Here is a 16,014-nt window from a genome sequence, read left to right as displayed (position 1 = left end):
TCTGGGTGAACTGTGATCAATTTCGTGTTTGTTTTCCTTTTGTTTCTTTGTTTTTTCTTTTTGTTTGTCTTTCTTTTTCTTTTTTCCCTTTCTTTCCAGGGAATAGCAAGCCGCCGTAGCGGTGGCTAACCTTTCCCTCCTATTTTTTTTATATAATAAACATATCCCCCCCCCCAAATTCCTCAATATCTTATGGAGATTTACAATATCACAAGCACTTTTGACGAGGGAAGTATTTATGAATTGCGTGACGCATTCGTATTGACCGCATTCGTAGAGCGTGCAATTTGGCCAAGAACGCGGTTCTTGGGACATCAATGTTCAGCATATTCTTTGGTCTGCGCAAACAGAATGCGAAACGGAGCCCTTCCTGTAAGCGGTTTCAGAGTAACGAGAACCGGAGAAGCGAATCAGCCCAATGATGCTAACCTCTCCGTGACCCCATAACAAAGAAAGGACCGGAGCGTGCAATGCTCGTGGAGAGCAAGACGTGTAAAAGGGCAAGGGCGAAATAGCGCAGTTGTTGACACTATCAACACGCTCGGTGAAGGAGACCGCATTTTCTCCGGCACACAGACAGACGGATGAGCTTACGATGGCCGTCAAGCTGTTTTCCTTGGCCGATTATGCCGTTCTTGTGGCGCTTCTTGGAGCATCAGCTTTGATTGGGATCTTTTTCGCGTGGAAGGATCGCAGAAATGCCGACAGCAGACTGTTCCTCGTCGGAAATCGACAGCTGCAGGTAACATAGTTCCAGTTTGCGGATGAGATGTCACAGACAATAGTATAGTGTAAAGTAACTGTCGTGTGGTAACCCCGCTATACTTTCAATGCTTCGTGAAGTTCTTTCGCCATATCATCCGGTGGGTCTTCTAATCAGAAATGGAGCATGTGCCAAATCACAATGTTGCTGCTATAGCCTTCCTGTCAACTGTGTGTGTTTGAGGAAGGACTTGCTACTTGAGAATACATGTCCTTATTTGGCCCTTATGTCTTTGCGGAATAGCAAGCCGACGTCCCGTTTGGCTGACCTTTGCCCCGTTTTTTTCCCCTTTCGTCTAATAAATATACCCCCCCCCCCCTTATTTGGCTTTAGGGCAAGGACGGGTAGGCAAAGTATGGTGTTATGGACACATGAAGACCCTGCTCGTTTATAGCAGTGTGTGAAATACTTGATTACATCAGTCTTATCACGAACTACTTTGAAAAAAAAAAAAAAGAAAGAGGTAATTTTCTTAAATGTATAGCCATACCACGGTTCTACGAGCCAAGTTCTCGCAAGATCTTGATTGATCCAGGCGGGATCCGAACCGTGCAGGAAGGGTGGGGCACGAATAAATGTTCAACGTTCTAAGCATGTGCTGCGATGATACGTGAATACGTTTTGCACCCTGCCGCGTAGACACCACAGTAGACTTCCTTCGGAGACGGCTTTATGCCATGTAACCATGTTATTGTTTTCGGCCTTGAGTGTACAATGAAAACGTTCTGCAAGGCCGTTGCGTGTTCGTTGGTGGCAATGTTGCAAGCTGCAGTTCTCGGGAGCCTTCAGAGGTAGCAGAAGATGCAACGCAAATTGTTTTATTTTGACCGTTCAACTACCCATAGCTTATGGCTGTACACATATGGCAATACTATGCATACGCTATAGCTATACTACTACGGCATACGTTGTGCATATACCACACCATATAGAAGGCTTGAAGTGCCACTGCGGATAAAGCCTCATGTCTGCAGAGTCTACAGAATTAATCTCGTTGCAATGTGCGTGGTCTTACGTGATTCTCCAAAAATATTGTCTCTCCATGTGACACGGAAATATTACAAAATTAATCCGCCACTTGCGAAAAAGACACGGCGCATGCGCACATCCCCCTCTCCCCCGTGCTTCCCGCCAGGTTTCGAACTGGCTGGAAAACAAAGGCCATTTCGCCGCTGCTGCAAGCCATGCCTGTGAATTGCGTCTTTTACCGCTGTACGAATTGTTATATGCAGGGCAAGAAGTTGCGTTTTTTTAGGTTTCCGTGCGATATGTTATGTCCTCAAAAACCCGAATCGTGGGTTCGGGCTATGAAAAGACAGGAAGAATTGCGAGACATGACAGAATTTCCAGCCGTCCAGGAAACACAAGTTAATTTGCCCAAAGCTTTTCGCAAGCTTCCCAACACAAGATTAGTACTCGATGCGATTGAAGTCAGAATCGAAAGGCACAGAGACAAACTTTTTCGTGTCATCAACATTACAACACATATAAATCAGTTGTTGACTGTGACCCAGAAGGTTACATCAGCTTCGTTTCCCGGCTTCGGGGTGGATCCATATCTGATGTGGACATAATGCAGAGTAGAGGATTGTTAGATCGCCTCGAAGCTGGTGATGTCATATTGGTAGATAAGAGATTCAATGTTTGATGTCTCCCCCAAAGAATTGAAGTGTACAGTCCACCATTTAGGGTGAGAGGAGACGCCCAAATGTCCAAGGGCAATGTTCGAAGTACAAGAGAAATTGCCAGTGCAAAAGTGCATGTTGAACGCATGATCCGACGTGTGGAAGAATTACACATTCTTGATATTGCCTTTCCCATCATCATAGACATTGCCGAGCAGATATTTTATGTATGCTGTTACCTTAGTAATTTCAAAATCTCCTTAATAAATTAGGCCTAACATGACACGGGGAAGGAATTAAACAACTGTGCATGTGTTATCGTATTATCATAATGTAATATGTAAAGTTACCTTATGATGAACAAAGCAATATAAATGAGTCAGTCTTCATTGAGAACAGCATCCGGGAAAATGTTTGTAGCACTATATGCATTTACTACATTCATTATAAGCACTGACTATATACATTATATACATTCTGTACTTCATTATATTCTCATACTATATACATTACATTCTACACATTAAGACTATACGCATAAGACTAAGGCATTAAGGCTATATGTATTATATACATTCACTATATGCATTACAAGTTACATCATATACATTCATTTTGCACTTCACGACTGGCGCCTTCTTAGACGGAGCTTCAACTCCATGATACTGCCTACGACATTGTACCCATTTATATACTTTGTGTGTGGGATATAATTCGCCAAGGTTCCCAGGCGGCGAATGCGTTTGGTTTAGATCTTGGATGAGAGCATGCTAAAAAAAATAATGTCCAGCCGAACGCCAAGAACGGAAACGGGATGCCGTCCTCCTCGATGATGGAAAGAAATTCTCACTCTCCTCGATCAGACCGACAAACACCCAACGAAACAGTCAACAAGACGGCAAGAAACACACGAAACCGCTCGGATATTTCAAGAGCGTTCTAACCGAACACTCTCGGGCGAAGGGAGCCCTATAGTTCCTTCCGCATCCAACAGACGGCGCCAGTTTCTCCGCAAGTGGCGGATTTCTAGCTTTGAGCAGTACAACGCCATGGACGCCCAATCTACCTAAGCACACAAAAGAGCACACACAGCACACAGGTACGCAGGCACATCATAGGGTAGAGAGGAGACTAGTGTCCCGGAGAAAAATCTTGAAATACTCAAGAGCTTGGCGATGGTCGATCTGGTTAGACCAAGGGCCGAGAATGGTTGCCAATGTGAATGGTGCGGCCGTGATTGACTGCAGGTGACACTGTAGGGGGGTGGGGAGGGGGGTGGAGCTGCTCTTTGGGAGGTGTTAAGATTGCAGTCGTGAGCACATGCTTGGCATCCGAGCAAAACAGCACAACCCTGCGTTTGTATTTATGTTCTTTTCATTTTTACCTGTATTTGCATCCTTTCCATCACCCTGTTACCCTCTCATGCCGAAACTCCCCCGTCAACTGTATATATGCTTCTGTACCATGTTCATATTTTTGTAACCCGAAGAAGTGCTGTCTCGTGCAGGAAAGTCTCGTTACCATGTGTAAATAAATAAGTTGATCCTACCGTTTAATATCACTCATATCTCAAATGTAAAAATTTTCCCTTAACATCATCATTGCGGAGAGCCATTGAATTAGGGCTCCCTAACTGCCAGCGCGTGCGACCTAAGAAGGAAATAGCAGATCAAAGGGAAACTCGCGCTAGCTGTAGAATATTTACGCATTTTGGGTCACCTCTGGGGTGTGTTTAGGTTTTACAAAAAGAAAAAAAAAATGTACTGATATATGTATAATCCACTATGGTATCCTCCTCGAGTGCGTTCATATTCGATCTTGTTCGTCCTTGTAGTTGATACCAGTCACGCTGTCGATGATGTCCAACTTCCTGTCCTCTATCACAATCCTCGGCATTCCAGCAGAGACCTTCGTCCACGGCGCTCAGTTTACAGTCAGTACGTTTGCAGTCGCCGTGGCCATATTCCTGGCAGCTGAGGTTGTTCTGCCCGTGTTCTACAAAATGGACATGATCAGCGTAAATCAGGTAAATTCATACGCCTGCTGTGTGACAACCCACATAACATCCTGACGGTAAAGTTCCGGAAAAGCTATGCAGGGTGCCTGAATACTAGCTAGCTCCCTCTGTGTAGGGTGAAGACAACCGCGTCGTCTGTTACGAATTTCCGCGGTGACGCCCGTGCACAGCTCGCGATGCGCTCGCAAAAGTGTAGCTATATACTCGTAGCTACGCACTACATTTTGGAGCTAAGTAAATACATAGCAAAGGAGATTTGAAAAAGTGGGTAAAATCGGAACACAGCATTCATGCATGGTGAGAGTGGACTTCAAAATGGCGGCTTGGCGGCGTTCGCTTTCGCAAAGGGTAACTCCACTCTACACAGAGGCTGCTATAATATTTAGACACCCTTAGGAAACACTCGTTACCAGCGGCACCTTTTTGCTGGAAGATGGATTTAGTCGACTAATCTACATTACAAACTAACGGAGCATATTCACAACATTCACGACGTCTACTTAATGCTTGCTTTATATTTATGTTCGAGTGTTTACGTCCGAAGCGTGAACTAACGAAGCTTTCCACTGGGTTCTTACAGTATTTGCAGCAACGCTTCCAATCTGTACTCCTTCGTAAGGTTGCGTCGTGTCTAGTTATAATTCAAATGGTGAGCTATTTCTCAGATGATTTGATAATTGCCAACCTGTTTCTTTGATACGCCCATATTTGGCAGTGCTTTTTCCAGGGCGTTGTACTATATGGGCCGTCCTTAGCACTGGGTTCCGGTAAGTGAAAGAAAGTTGTATTTCACGCAGGTTAAATATAATCGTGCTGCTGCCTCTTTTCTTATTGCGAGAAAAACAATGTGACTTGCTCCTCGCATTAGCAAAAGATGCCACTAACAGCAATAAAAATCAACAAAGCGACCACCACGGCCGAAACAAAAAAGAGTGATATAACGCGCAAGTTTAATTGCTGACCTATATCACGAAAACGCACTGGTAATCACAGCAGGAAGCATCCTACCTCTCGCTAAACTTGAGCACCTTGCACTCTGGTGACATCTATATTTGTTGTTGGCGGTGTGACAAGTGCAGTTCCGCTTTTGTGCTTCATCCGAATATCTATCGCGGCTTTAAAAAATTTCTTTATTGCAACGGTTTGCGCGAGTTTAGTATATTCAAAGTAATATACCGGGAGAAGTCTCACGATCAATATTAATAGTTACAGAATAGAATAGAATAGAATAGAAATAGAAAAAAAAAAAAGGAAACGTAGGTCGCACTGGTGCGACCAGCTGTTCCAGTACGCTTGACGTGTGGAAGCACTGAATGAATTAAAATATTATACGAGGGGCGTTCAAGTCAAACCGGGACTTTTCATTTTTTTGCAAAAGTAAAATGAACTTACAGGCGAGAAATTAGTTTTATTTTTCAACGTAATTTCCAGCTGCACTAATGCACTTGTCCCAGCGTTTCACGAGGGCTTGGATGCCAGCAGCGTAGAAATCCTTACCGACGCGTAGCAGCCATGATCGGACCGCATTCGTGACCTCGTCGTCGCAGCTGAAGTGGCGGCCCCCAAGGAACGCCTTCAGTGGCCCGAAGAGTTAGAAATCGTTGGGGCCGAGGTCAGGACTGTAAGGGGGGTGTGGCAGCAACTCCCAGTCAAGTTCCTCTAAGGTGCGTATCGTGAGATGAGCGGTATGCGGGCGTGCATTGTCCTGTAGGAGGAGGACTCCTTTGGTGATGAGGCCCGGCCTTCCGAAACTGGAGGTGTTCATGAATGATAGTGTTCAACGTTCCCATGGAAAGGTCTGTCTTTCGAGCCAGTCCGAGACATGTTATCCGTCGGTCCTTGAGGATCAGGCGCTCCACAAGTTGGATGTTCTCAGGAACTCTGACACTGGGCCCTGAGCCGCCCAGGCCGGGATCGTCCTGCATTGATGTACGGCCGTCTCGGAACCGTTTGCACCACTCAAACGCTTTGCTGCGGCTAAGTGTATCGTGGCCATACTGAGCCTGAAGTCTTCTGTGAATTTCAGATGACTTTACGCCTTCATTCACGAGAAACTTCATGACAATTCGCTGTTCGATGTGCGCGCTCACCTCATTGTCGGCCATCTTGTCTAGTACCTGTCTTCTGTTTTGCACAAACTTTGGACCAATACGTGGTGAACGCGGAGGCCTGTCCCGTGTGAAAATGATGAAAAAGAAGTAGCGGGAGCCATTTGTACACTCAGGAGACAGAAAGTCCCGGTTTGACTTGAACGCACCTCGTATCAGCACGTATGTCCTTGATGTACACACGAAACTTTTTACACCCTTTTCAGTGTAAGGTGGGTGTACCATAACTCACACCCCTTTGAGTGTAAAGTTTGCAGATGTAATGAAATACACCTACTTCTGAGGGTGTATTTCACAACACACATACACATACACGCCTCTGAAAGGGTGTGACATCTACTTAGCGGGTGTGTGGCTTGTTGGTCTTCACTAGTAATTGGACGATACCCTATAACTGAAACTGATTCAATTTTTGGTGTGGTGTAATGTGTGCAGCGTTGGTTCCATAGTGAGTGTATCATGCATATCAACCAAAGTAAATGCATAACATGAACATGTAATGCATTGTGTTCCCTTAATATAGCAATTACGAACTGGTGCCATATTGGATCAATATACGGTGTGACGTACGGATAAGGATATACGCCCTTAAATTTAGATATAAATTTGAAAGATCACATAAATGAGATGACGAACCAAACGCTCACTTAGAAAGGCATTTCCTTTCTAAGAGCAAAACACATACTATATACATTAGAGAAAGAAGGGAGAGGGTGCAGGCAAGCTGGTATAGACTCATGGTAGGGGACCGAGAGACACGGAACAGGAAGGACGGACAACAAATTCTCAGACTCAGCAAAAGGTTTATTACAGAGACCCAACTATATACCCAAGAGTCGACGCAGAGGAGGGAGAAGACAAAACGACGGATTACTAATCACATTGCGACGTGTGGCTATCGCAACAGACTCTCGCAAAAGCCTCCGTCTTTTATCCCCTTCAACCGCAAGTACACTGGTCTCATGAAACAACGGGGCACACCCCCGTCCTTCTTGTTCCGTGTCTCTCGGTCCCCTACCATGAGACTATATACATTGCCTGTCTTGCGAGCGTCTGCAAGTTCGGTAGCCCTGCTCGCATTACAGTCAAAACCAAGGGTGAGATGTCTAAGTTTAATTTGATTATACACACACACACACACACACACACAAAATACAGTGAATTGAAGAATTTCTTGGTCTATCAACCCACCATGAAGATAACGCTTGTGTTTCTTACTTGTTTTGATATGAGGGAAAATGAAGAATCAGTGTACACGCCATTCATATTTCATGTGGCAATGTTAAACATCTTACAATAAGGCAAAACACCCTTGAACCATTGCACCCTTATTACACCCTCAGTACACCCTTAACACACCAATGTAGATGTGCACCCAATTCACACCCATCTATGAGAGGATGAGCCTCGAAGGGGTGTAATACGAGTGTGATCTGGGTGTATATTGCAAAATACACCCCTCTTACACTAACAGATGTGTAAAAGAGTTTAGTGCGTAGGTCGTCAGTGCACACAGCGCCTCTTGCTGGTGCTGCCTTGGCCAGCTCCCCAGTACCAATAGTTACAGTGGTGTACATAACGGCGTTATTAGTAGCGCCGCTACCGTATTCGCTACTTTTTTCGATAGCGGAGTAGCGATCCCGCTACATTTAAATTGATAACGGAAAAAATGTTTCCCCTATAAATATGGCTGGCGGCAGACTTTCTATCCGCTACTTCTCATAATATGGAAGACGTGGAACACTGAGAAAAAGCAGAAGCAGAATTTTTTCATTGTTGTTTCCTTCAGTTACTTGTTAGTCAGGCAGACGGATGTGACAATCTCCCTGAATTTCACTCTCATAAGCTAAGCGCAACAGGAAGTGGAACAGGAAACGAACGAAAATATATCAGAAGCGCAACGAGATATGGCCATAGTCATTGCACTCCAAACGTACCGCTGAGTTTGCTTTAAGGTGCTTGTGCCGTAGGTGAAGCACTGCCTGCAGAATAGAATTACCTTAGCTTACTTGCTTAGCTTAGCTTAGCTTAGCTTGCCTTGTTGTTAGCCTTGTTAGCTGCTTAGCTTGTTAGCTTAGTTATTTTCTCAGAGTAAATACGTTACACTGTAGGTATGTGAGCCACACAAAATGAAAAAGCAATAATATTATTCGGGAGTCAGTGTATACCAACATGTTTACGAATGCTCGTTGTACGCTTGCTTGGTGGTAGATTTCTCGATTAAAATACCGTTAGTGCAGAAAAACAGTCTTGTGTTTGAAACATTCTGACGGGACAATTATTAAATGCACATATGTGCTACGTGTATTGAATTAGGTCAAGGTCAAAATAAATATGAAATAATATATATTGGCTGTAGCCTGTAAGCAGCTTGGTATACTTTATGCTGCGTGCTGACTATGTGAGGGAACGCAAATATTGCACCGTCTTTAGACACATCCAGCAACAAGAGGCCTACGGTAAGGTGTTGCCTAGAAAATGGTACGGTAGCGGGAAAGTAGCGGCACAGTATTTGCGTTACCTTTATTTGGTACGGGTATCGCGTTACATTTTCGAATTTGTAGCCATGCGAGTATTGCGCTACCTGTTCGTGGAGTAGCGGGTAGCGGTATTCCGTTACTTCGTTTTGGTAGCTGGTATAACGCTACAGTGCTGTCACTGACGTTGGATATTGTGACTACAGTCGTCTTCTGGTTTTATCGCATTAAACTTGAGTAAACAAATGATACCAACCATTATTTCGACCCAATTGAGACCTTTATCTTCTCTTCAGTCGGCTGCTGAGGCAGCGAGGTATCGCCATCTTTCTTTGTTTCATTTGTTTCATTGCAAAGGCTGTTAGTTTCATAATCTAACCCTCCCTCGTGAAGGTGGGAAAATTAGGAAATAGAACAAAACAAGAAATACCCTGCGACCATCGTGATAGCTGCTGCTTTTGTGAAGCCGTCCGTGAGATTCTTCCCATCACGCAACATGCGGTTGGGTTTCGCTTTCCTGCAGTACGCGCATTTGCATGTGCATGACTTTATTTTCATCTCGCTTTCGAAGACTGCTCTAATGCAAGGTCTCTCAACATTGGGACGGCGGCAAATGTTGTAGTGTTCATTTAAACCTGTGCAAGGCAACAACCACTTACCGCTCTTACGTTGTCATTGCTAACGTTGTTAAGGTTGCGATCCCACTCCTTCCCCGAAAATGTGCGTTTCCGTAGCAAGATTCCACCGCTCGTGTTTGCCCGTTCTTAAAGAAACCGATATGATTAGAAGGCTGCTTCCCTTGGCTAGGCGTGTACGTTGTCCATTTTCTGGTAGGTCCTATGATAACGGTTTTATGAACGAACATGAACGAAATCATCGATAATTGCTGTTGTCCGTAGCGAGATTTGGCGGAAACAAATCAAGATGTCAGGGTCGCTTTTTTTGCATCGTGTAGCTTCATCATATCGAAAGGCACGTACGTTGCGATATTTTTGGTATACAATATTTATAATTTACAAGTGCTTGTTTTTGACGATGAAAAAACGCACTTCTGGCGTTCGTCATTTCAGACCCTTCTAACGCCCGGCGAAGCTCAAGCTGTCTCCTGGATACGCACAATTATGTGTTTAGCGGATCCTGAAAGCTGTAGCGCGACAAGAATATTAATAAGCAAGTTACGACGCTTTCAAATCACGGATGCAAAACGGAGTTCGGCGTCATCTACCGAGTCGGTTTGGAAGCGTTCGTGGTAGCAACTCCAAAGGTTCCCGAGGGTGGCACTATATGAAACCGGGACTGCATCATACAGTATATAGTGTACATACATAGTGTAGGTCTGCGGAGGCTGGTGTGCACGTCATTCTGTAATGGCTGTCGCGGCGTGTTCGTTTTGATCGTGCACGTTCAGGTTGAGAACTTGTTGTCGGCAATTTCCTTGTCGACTAGTGCTGCTTGTGAATTATACACCCTCGAAATCAGGCTGTGTACCTATTTCACCCGGGAACTGGTCCACTCGTCACAATCCCACTCATCACTGGAAGAATCGTCACAGGATAATCGGTCACACCGACCCTCTGGTACGAGGTCCTTTTGTCACCGGAACACTTGTCAAGGGGGCGGTTCGTCACCGGTACCCTGGTTGCAAGGTTGACCCTGTCCCAAAGGGAATGCGTTTCACCGTGTTTTACCAAAGGGATTAGTCCAGTGCACGACCAGCACTTCCGCGAACCCGGATTCCGAAGACCGCTGACCGTACAAATTTCACGTCTTTGCTAAGGGCACGGAGAGCATGGAAGTTCATGTAGAATATGCATCCGTCGAGACTGACGAAGGTTAGGTCAGGAGAGCCTTTTACGTATTTCACACGTTGGGGAGTGGGTCAGTTCATGTAGAATATGCACCCGTCGAGACTGACCAAGGTTAGGTCAAAAGAACCTTTTACTATTTCACACATTGGGGAGTGGGTCAGTTCATGTAGAATATGCACCCGTCGAGACTGACGAAGGTTAGGTCAGGAGAGCCTTTTACGTATTTCACACGTTGGGGAGTGGGCCAGTTCATGTAGAATATGCACCCGTCGAGACTGACCAAGGTTAGGTCAAAAGAACCTTTTACTATTTCACACATTGGGGAGCGGGTCAGTTCATGTAGAATATGCACCCGTCCAGACTGACGAAGGTTAGGTCAGGAGAGCCTTTTACGTATTTCACACGTTGGGGAGTGGGCCAGTTCATGTAGAATATGCACCCGTCGAGACTGACCAAGGTTAGGTCAAAAGAACCTTTTACTATTTCACACATTGGGGAGTGGGTCAGTTCATGTAGAATATGCACCCGTCGAGACTGACGAAGGTTAGGTCAGGAGAGCCTTTTACATATTTCACACGTTGGGGAGTGGGCTAGTTCATGTAGAATATGCACCCGTCGAGACTGACCAAGGTTAGGTCAAAAGAACCTTTTACTATTTCACACATTGGGGAGCGGGTCAGTTCATGTAGAATATGCACCCGTCGAGACTGACGAAGGTTAGGTCAGGAGAGCCTTTTACGTATTTCACACGTTGGGGAGTGGGCCAGTTCATGTAGAATATGCACCCGTCGAGACTGACCAAGGTTAGGTCAAAAGAACCTTTTACTATTTCACACATTGGGGAGTGGGTCAGTTCATGTAGAATATGCACCCGTCGAGACTGACGAAGGTTAGGTCAGGAGAGCCTTTGACGTATTTAACGCATTGGGGATTGGGTCAAATCATGTAGAATATGCACCCGTCGAGACTGACCAAGGTTAGGTCAAAAGAGCCTTTTACTATTTCACACGTTGGGGAGTGGGTCAGTTCATGTAGAATATGCACCCGTCGAGACTGACGAAGGTTAGGTCAGGAGAGCCTTTGGCGTATTTAACGCATTGGGGAGTGGGTCAAATCATGTAGAATATGCACCCGTCGAGACTGACCAAGGTTAGGTCAAAAGAACCTTTTACTATTTCACACGTTTGGGAGCGGGTCAGTTCATGTAGAATATGCACCCGTCGGGACTGACGAAGGTTAGGTCAGGAGAGACTTTGACGTATTTAACGCATTGGAGAGTGGGTCAAATCATGTAGAATATGCACCCGTCGAGACTGACCAAGGTTAGGTCAAAAGAGCCTTTTACTATTTCACACGTTGGGGAGTGGGTCAGTTCATGTAGAATATGCACCAGTTGAGACTGACAAAGGTTAGGTCAGGAGAGCCTTTTACGTATTTCGCATGTTGGGGAGTGGGTCAGTTCATGTAGAATATGCACCCGTCCAGACTGACCAAGGTTAGGTCAGGGGAGCCTTTGACGTATTTAACGCATTGGGGAGTGGATCAAATCATGTAGAATATGCACCCGTCGAGACTGACCAAGGTTAGGTCAAAAGAACATTTTACTATTTCACACATTGGGGAGTGGGTCAGTTCATGTAGAATATGCACCCGTCGAGACTGACGAAGGTTAGGTCAGGAGAGCCTTTGACGTATTTAGCGCATTGGGGAGTGGGGCAGTTCATGTAGAATATGCACCCGTCCAGACTGACCAAGGTAAGGTCAGGGGAGCCTTTGACGTATTTAACGCATTGGGGAGTGGATCAAATCATGTAGAATATGCACCCGTCGAGACTGACCAAGGTTAGGTCAAAAGAGCCTTTTACTATTTCACACGTTGGGGAGTGGGTCAGTTCATGTAGAATATGCACCAGTTGAGACTGACAAAGGTTAGGTCAGGAGAGCCTTTTACGTATTTCGCATGTTGGGGAGTGGGTCAGTTCATGTAGAATATGCACCCGTCCAGACTGACCAAGGTTAGGTCAGGGGAGCCTTTGACGTATTTAACGCACTGGGGAGTTGATCAAATCATGTAGAATATGCACCCGTCGAGACTGACCAAGGTTAGGTCAAAAGAGCCTTTTACTATTTCACACGTTGGGGAGTGGGTCAGTTTATGTAGAATATGCACCCGTCGACACTGACCAAGGTTAGGTCAGGGGAGCCTTTGACGTATTTAACGCATTGGGTAGTGGCTCAAATCATGTAGAATATGTACCCGTCGAGACTGACCAAGGTTAGGTCAAAAGAGCCTTTTACTATTTCACACGTTGGGGAGTGGGTCAGTTCATGTAGAATATGCACCAGTTGAGACTGACAAAGGTTAGGTCAGGAGAGCTTTTTACGTATTTCGCATGTTGGGGAGTGGGTCAGTTCATGTAGAGTATGCACCCGTCCAGACTGACCAAGGTTAGGTCAGGGGAGCCTTTGACGTATTTAACGCATTGGGGAGTGGGTCAAATCATGTAGAATATGCACCCGTCGAGACTGACCAAGGTTAGGTCAAAAGAGCCTTTTACTATTTCACACGTTGGGGAGTGGGTCAGTTCATGTAGAATATGCACCAGTTGAGACTGACAAAGGTTAGGTCAGGAGAGCCTTTTACGTATTTCGCATGTTGGGGAGTGGGTCAGTTCATGTAGAATATGCACCCGTCCAGACTGACCAAGGTTAGGTCAAAAGAGCCTTTTACTATTTCACACGTTGGGGAGTGGGACAGTTCATGTAGAATATGCACAAGTTGAGACTGACAAAGGTTAGGTCAGGAGAGCCTTTTACGTATTTCACATGTTGGGGAGTGGGTCAGTTCATGTAGAATATGCACCCGTCCAGACTGACCAAGGTGAGGTCAGGAGAGCCTTTTACGTATTTCACACGTTGTGGAGTACGGTGCAGTGAGCAGGTGGCAGGTTCACTGTGACGATTATTCCGGCGTGACGGCAGTTCCTCGTACGAGATGCCCTGCGACGAGTTGACCTCCTTGACGAGTTCACCTATGACTAGTTGGCCTGTGACGACCGGGCTTGTGACGAGTTCTCCTAAACCCATTTCACTCATATAACACCCCCCACGCAAACTTTTTTTGTCCAGAAGGGCGTAACAGGGGTGTGGAAAACGATTTACACCCTAATTACACACCATTTGCACCGAAAAGGGTGTTCAGAATTTAAGAGTGTAGTGTACGTACACCTTTCTTTTTTTTTTTTTTTTGCATCGTGAACGGCTTTGCCGATAATTATATTCACGGATGAGTTTTAGTACTCTATAGTTATTTGTGGTTGATACACCTAGAGAAACGAAACACCGATACTGCATATTGTCTTCTCTACTTTCTTCCATCGCAGTTTCGTGTCAGCGAGTTGAGGGGAAGCACTTTCCCGGCATTCGTTCTTTCTCGCAGATACTGCAATATTTTTTCCTATTCATTTTCTGAGGTCGTTTCAGTAAACATACGGGGCAGTCGGATATTTTTCGGAGAACTGCTTCTACTGCGACAAGTTTACTCTTTAGTTTGTGATTGGCATTTTCTCTCCGCCGCGCGTAACACTGATTCTTTTCTTCTGTATTTCTCGGTATTCGCGTATCCATACGGCATGATTCTATACCGTATTCATTCAGAGATTACAAATTCCCTCCTTGGTTGGACCTAGACAGCAAACACCTGGCTAAGAATGTATTATATTTCATAACTTCAATTAGCATTCATTGCATTATTCATTTTTATATTACGGTCGTTATATTACGCTACGTGTATTGTTGCAGGTATATCAATTCGTACGCAGATAGCAGCACACCTTCTCTAAACTCGTATGCGCATGCTGTTGTACCCTCCACACATCTTATTACAATAACAGAGGTTATTGCAGTGAAGTAATGCATCAGCAGATTAGCCATTTCAGCAGCACCTTCCCTTTGTTTGACAAGCATATCCCCCTTTCTTCAACAGTGACAGAAAAATGTGTGTGTGTGCTAATGGAGCGAGCACTAAACCTGATTCAGCGCTTCAATGATGAGCAATTGTCGAGCATGTACGCGCATGTTGCCGGCCAATTGTTTTGCGCGGTCTTTCCTATGGAACAAGTGTGCACCACATAAACACAGTGTTTCAGTGGAAACGAGGACGACGATCACGCAGTGTAGCCGGATAATTTTGACTGCTCTTCATTTCTAAGCCTAACGTATTCCCAACTCCTTTTCAGCCACAGGAACACTTAGACAAGGTTTGTGTTACCTTCTTTGCGACTAACTCCCAGTGCCTCCCGATATACTGCCTGGCTATCGGGCAAAGGTGCGCTCCACGCGCACCGGCCTGTGCGCCTGTGCACTCTACAGTATGGAATCGGGAAACGATGAAGACATGTCGAGCACAGAAACGATAAGTAATTCATATTCCGCGGACAGCGATAACACTATTGATGATAACATACAAAAGTGCAATATGAAGAGGCCAGCGACAGGCTTCGATCCGTCAAGAACCCTCAATACCACTTCAGATGAAGAAGGTGGGTTCGCCGAGATTAAGAAGAAACGTCCACGCAAAGCGACCCTGGGGAATGACAGAAGGATACTCTCAGTAGAAGGAACGACTGTCATCTTTGCACCTATTCAACGGGATGCGGAACTAGCGAAGATGGACCACTTGAAGTTGTCCGAGTATCTTACCTCAGAACTTCCAGGAAGAATAAAAAAAATTCGTCGAAACCCATCAAGGAACATCATAGCAGTTGACGTCGTCAATCCAACTGCAAGGATTAGCCTGCTGAAACCGACGAGCATATGCACAATACCTGTGCGTGCCTACGAGCCACGCCCCCAGAACTCCTCTTTTGGGGTACTGAAAGATATCGACATCTCTCTCGATGATGCCCAAATTTTAAAAAGCATCAAAAGTGACACCCCAGTCCTTGCAGCACGCCATATCAAAAGAGGCGCCGGAGCTGTAAGGACTACTTTTCTTGGCGACAACCCGCAAATCACCTTCCAGCTGGTCAGCATGCATGTCTACCGCTACTAGCCACTAGCGCTACAATGTGATAAATGTTACCGCTATGGACATATCGCGACGTGCTGCAACAACAGACAACTTTGCGCCAATTCCGGCGCAAACCACGGAGATGAGGAACGTAGGACTAAGGAACCGATTCGTGTAAACTGCGGAGGGAACCACCCTGCTACTG

General features: G+C 45.4%; 1 protein-coding gene across 1 annotated transcript in view; it reads left to right on the top strand.

Annotated features, from left to right (window-relative positions):
• Positions 1–564: 564 nt before the first annotated feature.
• The window catches only part of LOC135383393 (sodium-coupled monocarboxylate transporter 2-like), a 52,646-nt gene continuing 37,196 nt past the window's right edge, over positions 565–16,014 (top strand). The window contains exons 1-4 of the mRNA XM_064612867.1: positions 565–742; positions 4,223–4,414; positions 4,986–5,054; positions 5,121–5,172. Coding sequence (XP_064468937.1) covers positions 596–742; positions 4,223–4,414; positions 4,986–5,054; positions 5,121–5,172 — 460 coding nt within the window. The 5' untranslated portion in view covers positions 565–595. The remainder of the gene's footprint in view (positions 743–4,222; positions 4,415–4,985; positions 5,055–5,120; positions 5,173–16,014) is intronic.

This window comes from Ornithodoros turicata, chromosome 2 (genome assembly GCF_037126465.1).
Source record: "Ornithodoros turicata isolate Travis chromosome 2, ASM3712646v1, whole genome shotgun sequence".
NCBI lineage: Eukaryota > Metazoa > Arthropoda > Arachnida > Ixodida > Argasidae > Ornithodoros > Ornithodoros turicata.
This window is presented reverse-complemented; position numbering and strand designations above follow the sequence as displayed.